The following is a 17,549-nucleotide window of genomic DNA, read 5'->3' on the forward strand; positions in this document are numbered from 1 at the left end:
CAAAATTTATTGGGTGGTTTGGATTTGATGTATGTTATGTTTTAAATGCTCCTTATGCATTTTCTATTTTTTATTTTATTTTTGTCTACTTCTTCAGGCACATTGGACATGTTGGTTGGGATCCAAATACTGGCTTTGATGTAAGTATCTTTGCAAGTCATAAACATTATTGCTCTAAATAAGTGGGAATGCAATGGCCTGTGTGTTGATTTTTATTATTCATTTTTGTGAATTCTGGCGTTTATTTGAATGTGTTTATGCACATATACTACTGAGGTTTGAAACCTTCGTATTCTTCAGTCATTTATGGCTATGTCTCTAAAGACAAAGGTTTTATACTCCTTGGATTTACATACTGTAATGTGAAATTCTTGTGTGTTGACAGCAAGAGAAAGAAACTATTTCTGCTAGCTGATCGTTTTTGGGGAATGTATGCCAAATTACTGGAGAATAATCAATTTCTGAATTATCCAGTTGTTAAATTGTCTAGGTCTTTTCATTCTATTCTTCTTGGCAATTTCGTCATTATTTAATTTACAGCACTGAGCAAGGTACGTTAAACTGCTGGCAAAAATATGTGTTTTTAACATTTTACCTGTATTTTTGGTTGCTTAAGTATTAATACGTATTTCACAGTTGACCAGATGATCAGGATTTGGAAAAATTATTTTGAAGAGAAATACTTGTGATTGGGGTCAAAAATCCTTCTGGTTATTTTTGTTATAACTACAGTGTTAACTCTACAACATTTATTGAATGCTTCTTTGTGTTGGGCACTGTACAGGGTGCTGAGGTTATAAGGAGGTCCTTGTCCTCAGATTTTCAAATTGATTTACTTCTTTTGTTTATTTGTGATGTATCTAAATTTTATTTAGGAATAGGTGAACATTGGAAATGTTTAATCATAAATGGGTTAGTAAAACTCTAAATGAGATGCCCTTTTTGAAGGAAGGGAACAAAACAAAATAAAAATGTATTCTTTGTTCTTACCTTTTCTGTTTTATTTAAATAAGAAAGTTTAGTTGGAATATAAATAACCATATTTCAACTTAAAATAATTTCATAAAGGGCAAAGATGAGGATCAAATTTGATCATGCTTATTTTTAAAAATTGGGATCGATTTTACAGTTAGTTACTTTATTTGTTTTAGCTGAATAATTTGGATCCAGAATTGAAGAATCTTTTTGATATGTGTGGAATCTCAGAGGCACAACTTAAAGACCGAGAAACATCGAAAGTTATATATGACTTCATTGAAAAAACAGGAGGTGTGGAAGCTGTTAAAAATGAACTACGAAGGCAAGGTAATTTATTTTTTCATTTAAGCATTGTAATCCTTTTTTTTTCTTTTGACTATTTTGAGGTCAGTTTCATGGAAGACAGCTATACACATTCCTGTGAACCTTCCGTAAGCAGAATATTTGAATTTATAGATAACTAACTCGACCGGGTATTGTTTTACATTATTTTGATGTAACTAAAACATTTGGTGGGGCACCTGGGTGGCTCAGTCGGTTAAGCATCCGACTTCGGCTCAGGTCATGATCTCACAGTTTGTGAGTTCGAGCTTCACATCGGGCTCTGTGCTGACAGCTCAGAGCCTGGAGCCTGCTTCGGATTCTGTGTCTCCTTCCATCTCTGCCCCTCTGCCACTTGTGCTCTGTCTCTATCTCTCTCAAAAGTAAATAAACATTAAAAAAAAAAAATAGAAAAAAAAATCAAACATTTGGCAAGGTTTTTCTTACTAAAAAGTCTTATATTCATGAATATCCGTACAAAATCTTCTGGCTATTCTATCTTAGAATAAAAATTTATAGTTGCGTAATATCTTAATTAACAAATCTTAGAAACCACCATTAAAGTTGTTTTTATTACAACTCAGAAGTAGTAATTTAAAAATAATCATTGTTTAATCAGTAATATATAAGCATTTTCAAGGATATAAATAATGAAAATTATTTGAAATACAAACATTTTTTTCTTGGTAAAGAATAAAATTTATCATTTAGTACTTTGAGTATACTAATTTGCATCCTTTTAAGATCTGATATTTAAAGCACCTTCTGTTTTAGTTGTATGTTAATTGAACAATAAAGTGTAAATTCAATAACTGAATTTTCCAATATGACAATCATCTCTTTGCCACCTTATTCATTTGAGATTGCTTTTCTTCTATCTAGCTTTTGTGTACAGAGCAAAAGTTCCATTTTATCAAAGTATTCTGAGGAATTTCACTGTCGTTTTAAATTAGGTATTTGACTTACTTGTATCTTTTTCAGTACTGATGTTCATTCAATCTTTCATTTATTCATCTATTCAGTAAACATTATGCCAGCACTCATTTCCACTCAGGATATTTAGATGTTTATTAAATAAAAGGTTTCTGCCCTCCGAAATCTCGTAGTCTAGTGTGGAAATAGATATTTAAACAAGTATATAGTCAGAAATTGCTATTGCAGAAACACAATGTTAGTTTCATTGAAATTAGTATGATGCTAATTTGTTTTAGTTTTTGAAAAAATTACATTTCCAGGCTCTATGGATTTTTAATAAAAACATCTTGGGCATAGCACCATTATTGTTTTTAAATGCTCCCAGAATAAGTCACGTTTACTGGTAGTGTGTTTCCCAACTCTCTTTTTCCATGGTTATCACATACCCTCACATTACCAAATTTTGCTTGGCATCTCTCTGAGCTCTCTGAATTTATAAATTTATAAATGACTCTTGACCTTTACTGGGCTACCCATATATGTCCCCTCACACCTGAATACCTGTGACTGAGGGTTGTCTAGATTAACTTGATTGGATTTTTTTTTTTTTTAAGTTACAAATATCAATCTTTGTTTATTTTAAATAATTTATTTTCAATTTTTTTTTTTTAACGTTTATTTATCTTTTTGGGACAGAGAGAGACAGAGCATGAACGGGGGAGGGGCAGAGAGAGAGGGAGACACAGAATCAGAAACAGGCTCCAGGCTCTGAGCCATCAGCCCAGAACCCGACGCGGGGCTCGAACTCACGGACCGCGAGATCGTGACCTGGCTGAAGTCGGACGCTTAACCGACTGCGCCACCCAGGCGCCCCTAAATAATTTATTTTCAAGTTAGCTAACATACAGTGTATACAGTGTAGTCTTTGCTTCGGGAGTAGATGCCCATGATTCATCACTTACATACAACACCCAGTGCTCATCCCAAGTGCCTTCCTCAATGCCCATTTCCCATTTTCCCCACCCCCCAACCCCTGATTTGGTTTTTAAACTTTATTATGACTGCTTATTATTCTAGCTGCTTTTAAAGCATCAAATTAGGCAAGATCTTTCCTTAATTGAATTACTTAAAACCAAAGAAATACACAGACATTAAAAAACATGCTTTGGGTGGGCCGCCTGGGTGGCTGAGTCAAGAAGCATCCAACTTCGGCTCAGGTCATGATCTTCCAGTTTGTGTGTTTGAGCCCCATGTCGTGCTCTGTGCTGACAGCTGACAGCTTGGAGCCTGGAGCCTGCTTCAGATTCTGTGTCTCCCTCGCTCTCTGCCCCTCCCCTGCTCATGCTCGCACGAGCTCGCTCGCTCTCTCTTTCTCTCAAAAATAAAAATAAACAAAAAAAAAAACCAAAAACAAAACATGCTTTGGGAACAAAGTTAAATTCTTGTCATACTTAAGAACCTAACTCCCAGTGGGGAACCTTTTAGACACCAAAGAATGATTTTGTGGAAGATAAATTTTTCAAAGAAAGAATAAAAAAATAAATAAATAATAATAAAAAAATAAAAATTAATGATTTGTTAGGGAAATGTTTTCAGGCAGAACATATAATGTGTTCAGAAGTATAAAAAATTAGAGGAGAAATTTATGAAGTTGTCTTAAAAATATATTTTGTAAAACCTACTGAATCAAATCTCTTGAAACTTATTTTATAAAATTATGTAATCAGGTTTATAAAAAGTAGTAGACTTGTGATTTCCAATGTATTTTGTGTGTATCTGTGCAATTCTTTGAAGGCCATTAACTCATAATAATCTGCTGTGTAGGTCCACCACAATGCAGTGGTATGTATATATGTGGGATGTTATTTGACCCAGTGCTCTAAATTATGCATGCTTCGATATGTTTATTTTCAGAGAAGCTTGAGTTCATTTATCCTGCTTCCAAATCTAAACATACAATGAGGTTTTTTTGCCCTTCACTCAAACTAATGTTTTGGGCACATAGATGGTAAAATAAAAAAAAATATATTTCTGTATGAGTCAGAGCTCATATTTCATCTATAGTTTAGACAATTCTAATGAAATTCTGTGGATTTTTAAAAAACACCTCTTAACCACAGCACCATTGTTGTTTTTATTGTCACTTATTATACTCATTCCTAGTGGTTGCCTTTCACACTTAGCATCATTTCAGTAAACTATATGAAATGTACTTAGATTTTTACATTAATTTGAGTCAAGGAGGGGGTGCTAAACATAAACACACAGTTCTATACATGCCTAGTCAGAGTTATTTAAATTTGTGTTGAATAGATAGCAGTTTTCTATTTGCTTTCCTTTGGTGAGGGTGCATGAGAGAAGTTCTTGAATGTTTCCTGAATTTTATATAATACTATATTTCTTTTAAACCTTAATTATATTTATATTTTATAATTTCTGCTTCCCAATCCTATAAATATCACATATCTAGAAAATTAGTTAACCTATTATTCTTAATATTGATCTGCAATAATAATTATTTTTAAGTATAGGAGCTTTTCTTTGTAGTATACAATCAAGACAAGATTTTTTTCCGTGTCTTTCTTCCTTTTTAACTAAACTCTGATAGTAAGAACAGTTTTATTTGTTGTAACTTGTTTCATATGTTTCACTTTATTTATTTTTTAGAAATCTAAGTACTGTTATCATTCTGATTCTGGTGTTTGTGGTGACTTTTCAGAGTTTTGCAAATCTGTAGGCCATCCGATTTTCTCTTGATGGTGCGTGATGTCTGCTTAGACATTTTTGTGCATCTAAACCTAACTCCTATTGTGCCATCCGTACTTCCCTCTTAATTCTTTCATATTCTTACATCAGGATATGGCATGTCTTTTGCATACTTACCTTTTTATGTAAAAATAATACAGACTATAAAAAAACAAAGTTGGTAATAGATGTTTTCCTCACAAAAATATAGAGACATTTTCCATCACTTTTCAAGACAGTAGAGATGCTGAACTTGTGCTATACCCAGGTAATAATTTACTCCCAATCAATTCACGCTTCCTTTTCCTAGGCAGTGATTTAGTGTCTGTTTAAATGAGTAATAGCTGGACTCCAAATTATTCCAATAAATGTACTTACTGCAAGTTTGAAAGAACTTTTATTCTCTCTACTGAAGAAATACATCATTTTACATATAAAAGATTGTGGATCCAGAGTCCTCAAAGAGACTATGAGAAATGATTTACTAATACTTTTTAAAGTAGAATAGGGTGGGTATTTTCCTCTTGATTAACAAACAAGTAAATCATAGCTATTTGAAATATAAACCTTAGCCTGATTAAAATTGCTTGAAGGATTTGAGGTACTGTCTTATGCAGAGAGTACACAGATTACATATATGTCATATCCTCCTGGTTTTGTTCTTTTATTACAAAATATGTTAGAAAAAGACTTTGCTTTTAGCAAGGTTAGTGTAAGTGTCCTCACTTTGGATCCAGTGAGAAAATTGGATGAACCTGCAACACTCAGACCTCCAGGGTGCCTTGATGTAAATCATAGGAACTTCCCTCTGTGGTGGCCGACACCTGAATAGGGTAACTCGCCTGTTTGCAGCTATGTATTATTTCACTTGTAAAAGTTTGTATACAAGGAGACAGTATTGTATTCCTCATTTACAATGTGAGTATTGGTCTTTCTGCATATTTTATCTAATATTTATGATTATATTTGATAGCATATTTTTATAGCATGTTTCCCATGTTCGTCTCAAATTAATTTGGAAGATACCATTTTATCTCCTTTGAAGTGAGGCCCCCACTCCCCCACCCCCTGCCCCGTATCATCATATTATTGAACATCTAAAGATGCTTGTTGTTATTTGTAATTAAGATCGGTATTTGTATTTTGTAAGATTGTAGAACTGTCCATCAGTGATATAGTTTATATCCGTAAACACAAAGAGTTTTTATGAATTCTAGGATTTCTCTACTCCTAAAAATACTTAATTTGCCTCTTCAGTCTTGGAATGGAGAAATAATAAAGTTCATTATTATGTAAATTTGTACATACTGTTAGTAAAATCATACTTCCAAAAATAATAAATGTGTACTTTGAATTTCTTTCCTTATTTTTATTTAAGTAGAATAAGAATGGGAAAATCATTAATACTAGGATAATATTAATATTTTATCAATAACTTAGTCCAGTGTTTCAATGTAGAAATTCTCAGTTAATTTATTAATAGTTGGTTGCATCTCCTGAATAAGTAGTTGAACATTTCACTTGAGCAACCAGCCTCCCTTTACTGCCATCACTAGAGTTAATGACCATCTTCTGGAAATATAGAATATTATATATATTATTACATATTATAGTATATTTTATTATAACATATACTATATTTTTAGAAAATACAGACCATATAATATAAATGTAAGGTGACAAAGTTTTAAATTTTAAAAGAAAAAGTATTCAATTTGGGTTTAACTCAGATTAACTTGAATAAATTCTGATAGGTTATGCAACACCAGCTATTTTATTCCGAATGTAAAGTAATTTTATAAATTAAATAAACTCAATTCTTTAAAGAGGGAAGGTATCCATTAATTTTTATTGAAATGCTAAATAATGCTAATTGACCACAGTATTTGATTTTGTGATGTTTTTATTATATAAGGAAGTGTTTATTCCTGTACCTTCAGAAGTGGTGCTGATTCCTCAAAACTAGATTCTACAGTTTCAGCTAATATTTTTCAAGAAAAACAGGAAAAGTGGTCTTTAGAGGAGTATTCCCAAATAGAATTATATCATCCGTGCTCACATGTCCTTGTAAAATAAAATACAAAGACGAGGCCTTTTTTCCCCCTCGTATGTCTTTTCACACGTGTTGAAGTAAGTTTTTCTTCAGTGTGGTGTTTGGGGCGGAGAAAAGCACGGTTTCTTTTTTCTGTTTTTATTTCAGCGCCACCGCCGCCACCGCCGTCTAGGGGAGGGCCGCCTCCTCCCCCCCCACCCCCGCACAGCTCAGGCCCCCCGCCCCCTCCCGCCAGGGGGAGAGGCGCTCCTCCTCCACCACCTTCTAGAGCTCCCACCGCCGCGCCTCCGCCACCGCCTCCGTCCAGGCCAGGTGTGGGAGCCCCTCCACCGCCACCAAATAGGATGTACCCTCCTCCGCCTCCAGCCCTTCCCTCCTCAGCACCGTCGGGGCCTCCACCGCCACCTCCACCTCTGTCGGTGGCCGGCTCAGCGGCACCGCCCCCGCCACCTCCGCCCCCGCCTCCCCCGGGGCCGCCACCTCCGCCTGGCCTCCCTTCTGACGGTGACCATCAGGTTCCACCTCCTGCAGGAAGCAAAGCAGCTCTTTTGGATCAAATTAGAGAGGGTGCTCAGCTAAAAAAGGTGGAACAGAACAGTCGACCTGTGTCCTGCTCCGGAAGGGATGCACTTTTAGACCAGATACGACAGGGTATTCAGCTGAAATCTGTAAGTAATCTGTTCGTTTCAGTTTAGATGCTCTGTCCTAACGGAATTTTAAAGTAATTTATGAGACAACTTGGAAAATCTTTATTTTTTGCTCTTTCCCTTGGTATTCAGGTGTTTAACCCATTGAATTTCTGATGTTTTTACAAACTAGAACCACACACATTTATACCCTATACCTGTGTAGCCCATACTTCTATAATTAGAATGTCACCCCAGAAAAAGTTCCCTCACGCCTCTTTTCATTTGTCTCCATCTCAAAAAAAAAAAAAAAAAAAATCACTAATCTGATTTTTAATCACTGTAGATTAGTGTTGCCTGTTCTTAGAACTTCATGTAAGTGGAGTATTATATATAGTATGTTTGCTGTGTTCTAGACTTCACTTCTGAATAAAATTTATTTGAACTTAAAGATAAATCTTTAAACTGTGGAGAAGTAAAAGCCCTGCTTGTAACCAATTATAATCATCTTGGTAAGTTCATACCATTAACTATGAAAACTAAACGATATTGTAAAGTTTCTGTGTTCTGAAATTTAGATTCGTAGACAATCTGACTCTGCAGAAACTTGAAAGAGTTCTAATAGAATTTTGGATAATGTTGGTAGAGAATTTTGGATCCTGTGTATTGGAAGAGGTGATCATATAGTCTTCTAGAGCAGAGGTTGGCAAACTGGTTTTTTTTAAAGGACCGACCAAATGGTAAATATTTTAGACTTGCAGGCCGTATGGTCTCTGTCACAACTACTCAGCTTTGCCCTTGTATTACAAATGCAGCAGCATACATGATGCAAAATTGGGCGTGATTGTGTTCTATAAAGCTTTATTTATGGACACTGAAATTTGAATTTCATGTAATTTTCACATGTCACAAATATTCTTTTTATTTTCTTCCAACCGTTTAAAAATGTAACAATCGTTTTTCACTTTAAAAGTTCTACAAAGGGGCGCCTGGGTGGCTCAGTCGGTTAAGCGTCCGACTTCGCTCAGGTCATGATCTCGCGGTCCGTGAGTTCGAGCCCCGCGTTGGGCTCTGGGCTGATGGCTCAGAGCCTGGAGCCTGTTTCCGATTCTGTGTCTCCCTCTCTCTCTGCCCCTCCCCCGTTCATGCTCTGTCTCTCTCTGTCTCAAAAATCAATAAACGTTAAAAAAATTTAAAAAAAAAAAGTTCTACAAAAACAGGATGAGCTAGATTTGACCCATGGGCAATAGTTTGCTGACCCCTTTTCTAGAATCTGAATTGCCTACATCACATACTCCCGAGCTTTTACTTATGGTCTCTCAGTTCCAAGAGGAACATTTGCTCTCCAGGGCTTCGGGTTGGTGAGGGTGGTGGATTTTTCTGTGCAGTAAATGAAGGTGAAAGGAGATTCTAATTGAAAATGATTTTGTGATGTAGGGAATTATGGTAACTAAATCTCCGATGCTTGGTTAGGAGGAGAACGATGGATAGGGAACACAGCTGACTGAATGGAAACGCTTGAACATTGGCATAGCACAGATTTTAAAAACTCTGATCTTTAAAATGTATCTAGGTCTTTGCTTGCCATGTGATCAACCTGTGAGCAGTTGTCTCTGCTCCCTTTCCCCATTTAGTTTAGACTAAAGGGTTCTCAGGAACAGTTGAAGAATTTCAAATAGTTGTTAGTGGGAGGAATTAGTGGCAAAATTAAAGGGGTGCCTGGGTAGCTCACAGTCAGTTAAGCATCAAACTTCGGCTCAGGTCATGATCTCACAGTTCAGGAGTTCAAGCCCTGCATGGAGTTCTCTGCTGTCAAGCACAGAGCCGCCCACTTTGGATTCTCGGTCTCCCTTTCTCTCTGCCACTTCCCACTCACATTCTCTCACGCACCTTTTCTCTCTCTCTCTTTCTCAAAAATAAATAAACATTTATGTAAAAAAAAAAAAAAAAAGACCACAGCCCAGGTGAGTAGCAGGCTTTAATGGACTTTACCTCAAACTCAGGGTCACTCATTCCTGCATCTGCCACTCATAACTTCTCTTTTTGTTTCTCTTGTCTATTTCCTCTCTCTTGCACAATCAACTTTTATTGCTTTCTCTCATTTGCTGTTACTAATAAGGGTTTGTTTTTTTTTTTTAATTTTTTTTTCAACGTTTTTTATTTATTTTTGGGACAGGGAGAGACAGAGCATGAACAGGGGAGGGGCAGAGAGAGAGGGAGACACAGAGTCGGAAACAGGCTCCAAGCTCCGAGCCATCAGCCCAGAGCCTGACGCGAGGCTCGAACTCACGGACCACGAAATCGTGACCTGGCTGAAGTCGGACGCTTAACCGACTGCGCCACCCAGGCGCCCCATAAGGGGTTATTTTTAATAAATTAAATTGTGTTCTCATTTTTTTTAATCCCACTCCTTGTCTGTCCTCTTTTCTTAATTAAAAAAATTACTGAGTTAAGTTCCCTATTTTCCCCATCATCATTTCTTCCCCGTCCCATCCCAACTCTCTTCATTCTCTACATTTCTTTTAGAGAGAAAAGTATGTTTTATTCTAAATGTAGGTCATTCTTCCCCTAAATAATCACTTCTTAAAATTAATTTTAGAGTATTATCCTAGAGGAATAAATCAGTGAATTATTGGCATGTTGTATGTGATCTGAGTCCATAGCTTTACCTCGTTTTTTAAGAAAACCGTTCTGTGGTTGAAATTTCTCCAGCTATGTTTCTTTAAACAGTCTATGTAAATCACTTATTCACAGATGAATATGACTAACATAAGATCACAGTTGGCAGGAAGGGTGTAACTATTCACTTACATAGATTTTGAGTTCCATGTTCATAGTACCTTGGATAGCACCATCCAAGTAAGTACCTTCAAAAACGTGTTTGTGTCAGTGTTGTGCTCCTGTGGTCTGTGCCGTGTATTCTCACATTGCTTCAAGGGTGTCTTAAGTGTTTCTTCTTACTGCTGCTACACTTCTTTCAGAGCCTCATGCTGACCTTCAAACCTCAGAAACTGTTTCTGTTGTCTTTTTCATTTGTGGCACTTCTATACCAGGAGTAGTTAATACCCAGCCTCCCCAAACCTAAATACTAATGAATGAATCAGTATCTTATGGGGGAATTACTTTGAATATTTTTAAAAGAAAAAGACCTATTAAGTCTCCAGAAAGACAAGTAGTATTAGGAGAAGAGCTGTAAAGGCCAAAATAAAAAGTTTGTCCTAAAAAAGTAGTTTTTCTTTGGGAAATGATAAGAATCCAAGTAAAAGAGCTGTACAATTTCATTTTTAAGTATACTAATATTCTACCTTTACATGGGTCATGTAAGTCCAGAGACAAAATTAACAAAATGAGTTATTTTGGATAAATGACCTTTCATTTTAGTCAAAGTACACTTAGAGCAGTAATTTCCAAATTATGTATTTTTTTCCTGAATCTCTACAGATTTCCTGTATTTTCTCTTTTTTAATGAGAGTTGGAATTGGAGTATTTTGTATAGGTACTAGACTTTAATGAGACCCCTTGATATTGTTTCCCCCGCCCCAAAAGTAGTTGATACTAGATAGAAGTACTTTAGTTAGGGATAGTGGTTGCCTTGTGAGGTAGGTACATTTTGAAAGTTACCTGGCCGAGCTCCTTGAAGAGAAGTTATATGCTATGAGAAGGAAAGTTCATTTTGAGTTATAATAATATATATACATATATTACACATATCTATAAGTTTGTACCATATGAACTATAAATATAGTATACAAAGTTATAAGTTTATTAGCGAAGCTGAGTTTTTCTAGGAGATTAGAAGTTTCTTCGGTTGCTCTTAGATATCTTAAGTGTCCTTCTCACCTAACAACTCTAAGAATCTGAATATACCTTAATTTTTTATAAAATGCTGATCCTTGATAATAGTTTTAAAGTTTCATCAGCTAAGGCTTTATGTTCTAGAATGAACAGAAGTAATCCAACTGCAAAGGCAAGTATTATTTAGGAAAAGGTTTGTTATTTTAAATTTGGAAATGTGTTGATGGCTTTATACATTAAGGAGAGGACGTATATTTTGAATAATTATTTTAAGGCACAATTTATTTCTTCTTAAATTAGTTAATCCTGTCCTGGGCTTATTTGCTCTTCACTCCTCCCCCCCTTTCTTTTTTTAAATAGGAAGTGATTCTAAAAAAGTAAGACTTTCTGGAGACAAAAAGTGTTTGCTAAGGATTTAGTTCTAAATTTTGCTCACTTTCTTTTCCAAGGTATCTGATGGCCAAGAGTCTACACCACCAACACCTGCACCCACTTCAGGAATTGTGGGTGCATTAATGGAAGTGATGCAGAAAAGGAGCAAAGCCATTCATTCTTCAGGTATGTTTATTTATATGAGTGCATTTATATTTAATTTTAATATTTGAAGTTCTGTTTTCTTTTTATTTTATGGTAGACTTTGCTCGCTTTCCCCCTGCTATTGAATAACACTGATGTGGATATTAGGGCAAATTTTTAAAAGTTTTTGCCACCATGATTAGTCTATCTGATGTTTAATGGATTCTAGTACACCATAGCCATAAGCATAAATTGGAAGAACAACTTCAGAAAAGTAGCAGTTTCATTTCCTATGCTGGGAATACTAATAGAATGCCTGTCAAACCTCTAAACAAAGCTTGAGATTCTGGATCCCATTCCTGCGACATTCTTGTGATGACATGAGAAATTCAGGTTTCCCTGATTTGTAAGAATTTGGGCTGAGAAATTAGGTTTTCTGGGGTTTGCTAAAGAATCCTGAAGTGTTTTGTGTCCTCTTTTTCGTCATTTTCTAAAAGGTTTATTTGAATAAACTAGTTCTATTTTGAGGCCATTATTAAGCGTATGTACACCACCATATAAATGGATGTTACTTTCAAAAGAGAAAGCAATTGGTCTAGCTGATGTAGTGCTTGAGGTTTAGTAAAGAGCTTCCCCAGTATGCTGTACTAGAATCTGATCTTTGTTCTTATTGAATTATTATTTATTCACTGTGGACCTCAATTTTTTTATTTGTTTTATGGAGAGAATTCATGAGTCATATCTAAGATCTATTACTAATATTTATTTTCTTTAAATAGACATATTTATTCCAACACTGTTACAGAGATAGAATAGGCTAGTTCATTCTGTAGGTATTTATTGTAGGATAATAATTAAAAAACAATAAAAATCCCCGCCTCCATGGAGCATGCATTTCAGGGAGAGACAACAATAAAATAAATTAGAAAAACAGATATTAAACGGTGATATGTGCTAAGGGCAAAAATAAATCAGAAAAGGGAGATCTAGGGACTTGTAGCTGTAGGAGGGAAGTTCATTTTGAAATAGGATGAGCCTAACTGAAGTGACATTGGAGAAAAGACCAAAAGGAGTTCAAGGAGTAAACCGTGTAGAAAATTGGGGAAAGTGTGTTCATTCCGGTAGAAAGAACAGCAAGTGCAAAGTTCCTGAGGTTGATGAATAATGATGAGGTCAGTATGGCTGAGTAAGGAAGAGGGGGAAAGAATAGTAAGGCATTGAAGTACAAGAGGTACAGGAGGCCAGTAGTAAGGCTTTGGAGGCCATGAATGTGATGGGAAGTGATTGGAAGGTCCTTAGCAGAGGGATGGCAATGATCCAAGCAAGAGATAGTAGAGGTTTGAATGAGATTGTTAGCCCCAGTGAGAAGAGATTGGATACTAGGTATATTGTGAATGAGGAAATAATTGGGTTTGCCGATGGATTGGAAGTGAAGTTTAGAAAAAAGAAAGTGAGGGATGACTCCCAAGATTTTTGACTTGAGTATGAAAGGGGTGAAATTTTCATTAATGGAGTGGGATGAGACTTAGGAGGAGCAGGTTTGAGAGGAAAGATCGGGAGTTTGGTTTTTGTAAATAGTAAATTTGAGATACCTACTAAAAATTCAAATGTAGATGTTGTGCAGGCATTTGATTATGAGCCTGAAGTTGAGGGAGGAGGTCTGGACTGGTAATAGAAATTTGCATGTCATTGAGACAGGCATGGTATTTAAAGTTACAGAACTGGCTGGGATCCTTAAAGAAGTGCATGTAAATAGAGAAGAAGAGATTATAGTAGGCTCTGAAGGCTGGAGAGTGCAGTATCTTAGAAGCCACATGAAGTGTTTGAAGGAGGAAGGAGTCAGGATATGGGTCAAAAGTATGATCGGTCAAGAAAATGAGAACAGGAAGTCAAGCTTTAGTTTTAGCAATGGTCGGTCATTGGTGATCTGGAAACAGCAATGTTACTGAGTTCAGGAGAGAATAGGAGGGTAGAAAGGGATGCTGAGTATTTGGACTACCTGCTCTGTTTCCTTAGTGGCTCAGTGTCAGTGAGTTTCCTGCCTATCACTGGAGTTATAAGTGGAATTGCTAGCCGAACAATCTGTTCAGTCAGGTGGGGTTTTTTTGTTTGTTTGTTTTACAACTTTTCTTTAAAGGTAGTCAATTAAATGGGCCTTTCTTAGATTTGAGATCTGTGAAAATTCAGAGAGCCCAACCCAAATGAGGGTTTACACATAAAGAAGCACTAGTTGAAATTCCTTACATAGATACTAAGGGACTTACTTCTTAACTCCTGTTCTAATCTTCAACTGACCATCATACCCTTTATATGTATTGTATTTGATTCCTTTTAAATTACCCTAGTCACTTGATTGGTTTGTGTGTCAATGGAATGGTTTGTGTGTCAGAAGTTAAACGATTGGAGAAATCACCCAAGAATTCTGTAATGGTATTTTATTTATACATAATATTTTGATTGTTTGACTTGATGATTTTCTTTTAGATGAAGATGAGGATGAAGATGATGAAGAAGATTTTGAGGACGATGATGAATGGGAAGACTGATCTATATATTATATATATATTTTTAAGGTGAAATACTAAACACTACTTTCTGTCTATGGATTCTGTAAAATTATCATGTAAATGTTCTACCAATTTGCTGTATATTTTTGTTGCCTTTTTTGCTTTTTTTTTTTTTATTAATCTGTGCAATACCTCATTTAATCTGTAAAGGTTTGTCAAAATCCTCTACAAAGCTACTCCCTGTCATTGTGTGCAAGTTTACACCAGGATGCTCACTTAAATTTGTGAATATTTGTCATTCCATCAACAAGGGAGTTTAAATATTATATGTGAGACTGACAAAAACCTTAATGTAATTTAGTTATAATGCCAGAAGGAAAACACTATTTTCATACCCTACTTTTTCTGTACCTAAATTTTCTTATTAAAATCTAGTATAGCACTACATTCTTTTTTAAGTGATGCAGACCTTAGTTTATTTAGCCCCTCCATTTTGAACACCATGCTACATGAATGTTGAAGCAGACACATTGCACGGTTCTCTAGACATCACTACACCGATGCAGGTTCTCAAATTGTAGCAGGATGCTCTACGGAAGACCACTACAGAGGCCCTAGTCGGGAAAACCCGTAACACTCCTCTTCTGGCAATATTGCCTGTTCCTGTACAGAGGGGTATGTGGAGGCTGGGATCCTAAGGAGACCTTGCTTACCTGTACTTGACTGAGATTATTCTTATGCTATAGCAAATGTGGCAGGCTCTTTTTGGCAAAAATTTAAAAATATTTTTGGTATCAATCTTCGATGGTTATTTAAGTTTTTGCAGTTTGGGGATTTTAGGGGTAATATTCTCCATGAACTGAAGGAGGCAATACATAATGGTCACTTCAGTTTTGGTTAAGTACGCTATAAAATCAGAACATGATGGAAATGATGTGGAATTATCGGGTAGTCTGTATGGGTTGAGGTATTCAGAAATACCAACCATACAAATGTAATTGAGCTGGCCAAGGTAAACACTGTAATGCTGAACTTAGTACACTATTTAAATTTTTCTCTTTTATAATTTCTCAAGGTTTTTGTCAACTGTCAGGTGAACAGTTACATTTTTCTTAAAAGATTGGTGGTCCCAACGTCAAATTTCTTGAGAGACATAACTGAATGCTAGATTTAAAATAAATAAATAAATAAGTAAATAAAACTTTACAACCTGCACATTTGTTATGTATACTAAATGATGTCTTAAAATTAGGGTTTCCTTGCCTCTCTACAATACACTAATCTGCCTAAAGGTGTTGTTTTTTTCATATTTATAGTGCTAATTATCATACCTACCTATTTTAAATTTTAGGTAGAAAAATGATCTGATTTAAATACAGACACGTATTTTTCTCACATTGAGTCATATGCAGAATGTAGTTCCAAATGTATTTCATTACTATAATCACAATATCCAACTAAAAATTAAGCTCTCTAGAATTGTACCGACCAAAATCTAGTATTGGCATGATCTTGACAGGCTGGACCTGCAAGATATGGCTTGAATTTTAACCAGTTATCACATCATCTCTAGTGATCATGCATCTAGTTATCGTAAGAAATAATTTAAAAGGTTTTGTTGCTGAAAGCAGTAAGTGGTGCAGTAAAATAGTTAAGTTATTCAAAGAATGTTACCTTTCTTGCAAGAGTAATTTAAACACGGGAAAGACTCTAGACTTTTTTGTTTCTTGCAAAAACAGTGCCCTCTGCTGCTGGAAACCTTTTTCTGCTTACTCTCATTTTTACTGTGGCTTGAGCTCAGTGACGCCGAGTCTGCTGTGGATGAGGCTGGACAGCTACTAACCAATAGAATTAGGAATTTGTGCAAATGGTAAATAGAGCATTATAATTATTTTAAGTAATTTTCAACATTTTTCATTTTTTTTTCTTTGTGACATTATTGAAAAAAACATTTTAAACATCCTGGAAATGTCTTTAAGGTAATGCCAATTTAAGATCTCTCTTAACTTTTGGCCCAGGAATTCAGGGTTTTCCGGCAAACTTTGGTGTGATCTATATTTATCAGGAGCTGCTCTGAGTAAAGGATATCAGTTCCTTGAGTTGGAAACACAACTTTTAACGTGTAAGATGGGTATAAAATTTGCCAAAGGTAATTAGGTTCATTCTTCTTAAAGAAAAAAAAAAAGGCTTTCTGTTGTTGTTGCCCAAAGTCTAAATTCCCATTGGCTGAAACACAGCAGCTGTGGGGTTCAGTCCCGGCATGAAGACTGAACCCACTGCGGGTGTGCAGGCCGCATGTTCCAGCCACCAGCTTGTTCACCAGCTTCTCTGTGGGCGGCACCACACCTGTGCTTTGTCTGAGAGCCTCCCACGGTCACCGCAGCTAAACGATTGTCTGACAGCCTTCGCATTTAACAGACTAGCATGAGGCTTTTTATATCTAAGTGCTATGTGATAGACAATTTCAGGTAGCCACATATTGTATGTGTGAGATTCATAAAGACTTTTCAATCATTCGTTTCCATTTATCAACTGAAATTTTGTTTAGTATGTGAATTTTTTCGAAATGTATAGTGATAGGATATTGCACTGGTGGCAATTCATCATGGAGCATAATAAAATTAATTTGACCCAAATAGGCGAAAAAAGCGTTTTTCTTTATTTATGTTAAGAGATTAAAATGGGTAAAAAGAAATTTTAACCGTAGATTAGAGTAAGGGTATGGCGCAGTGAGTGATGACGGTCGAAGTGTTCAGCAGACCGCACGCCCTGAGAGAGTGTGCCGTGAAGTAAACACCGGTGGGCAAAAGAATGTTCCTCCCTGTTCTGCCGGGAAACGTGGCAGCTGCTCAGCAGCTCCCGGGAAGCCACCGCTGTGCGGCACAGAGCAGTCACATCGCAGGGTCACACCGCAGCTCTTTTGCACACCAAGAATGTTGAGGTTCCCTAAAATCGGAATGATGCTGAAGCTTACCGCTAATTTCAGTGGAAGCCAAATGTAGCAGTTCACGTGGGACTTCAGTGGTTCTTCATAAATGGTATCAAGATGGCACTTTAAACAGGAACCTCAGTTTTGATAAATAGAATTTTCTG

General features: G+C 36.1%; 1 protein-coding gene across 1 annotated transcript in view; it reads left to right on the forward strand.

Moving 5' to 3' along the window:
• Positions 1 to 17,092, forward strand: part of WASL (WASP like actin nucleation promoting factor) — a 63,746-nt gene extending 46,654 nt beyond the window's left edge. The window contains exons 7-11 of the mRNA XM_086691147.1: positions 98 to 140; positions 1,152 to 1,305; positions 7,160 to 7,680; positions 11,883 to 11,991; positions 14,434 to 17,092. Of these exons, the coding sequence (XP_086547273.1) occupies positions 98 to 140; positions 1,152 to 1,305; positions 7,160 to 7,680; positions 11,883 to 11,991; positions 14,434 to 14,495 (889 nt within the window). The 3' untranslated portion in view covers positions 14,496 to 17,092. The remainder of the gene's footprint in view (positions 1 to 97; positions 141 to 1,151; positions 1,306 to 7,159; positions 7,681 to 11,882; positions 11,992 to 14,433) is intronic.
• Positions 17,093 to 17,549: the final 457 nt, after the last annotated feature.

The sequence above is a fragment of the Puma concolor genome, chromosome A2 (assembly GCF_028749965.1).
Source record: "Puma concolor isolate L17-30 chromosome A2, mPumCon1.1.hap2, whole genome shotgun sequence".
NCBI lineage: Eukaryota > Metazoa > Chordata > Mammalia > Carnivora > Felidae > Puma > Puma concolor.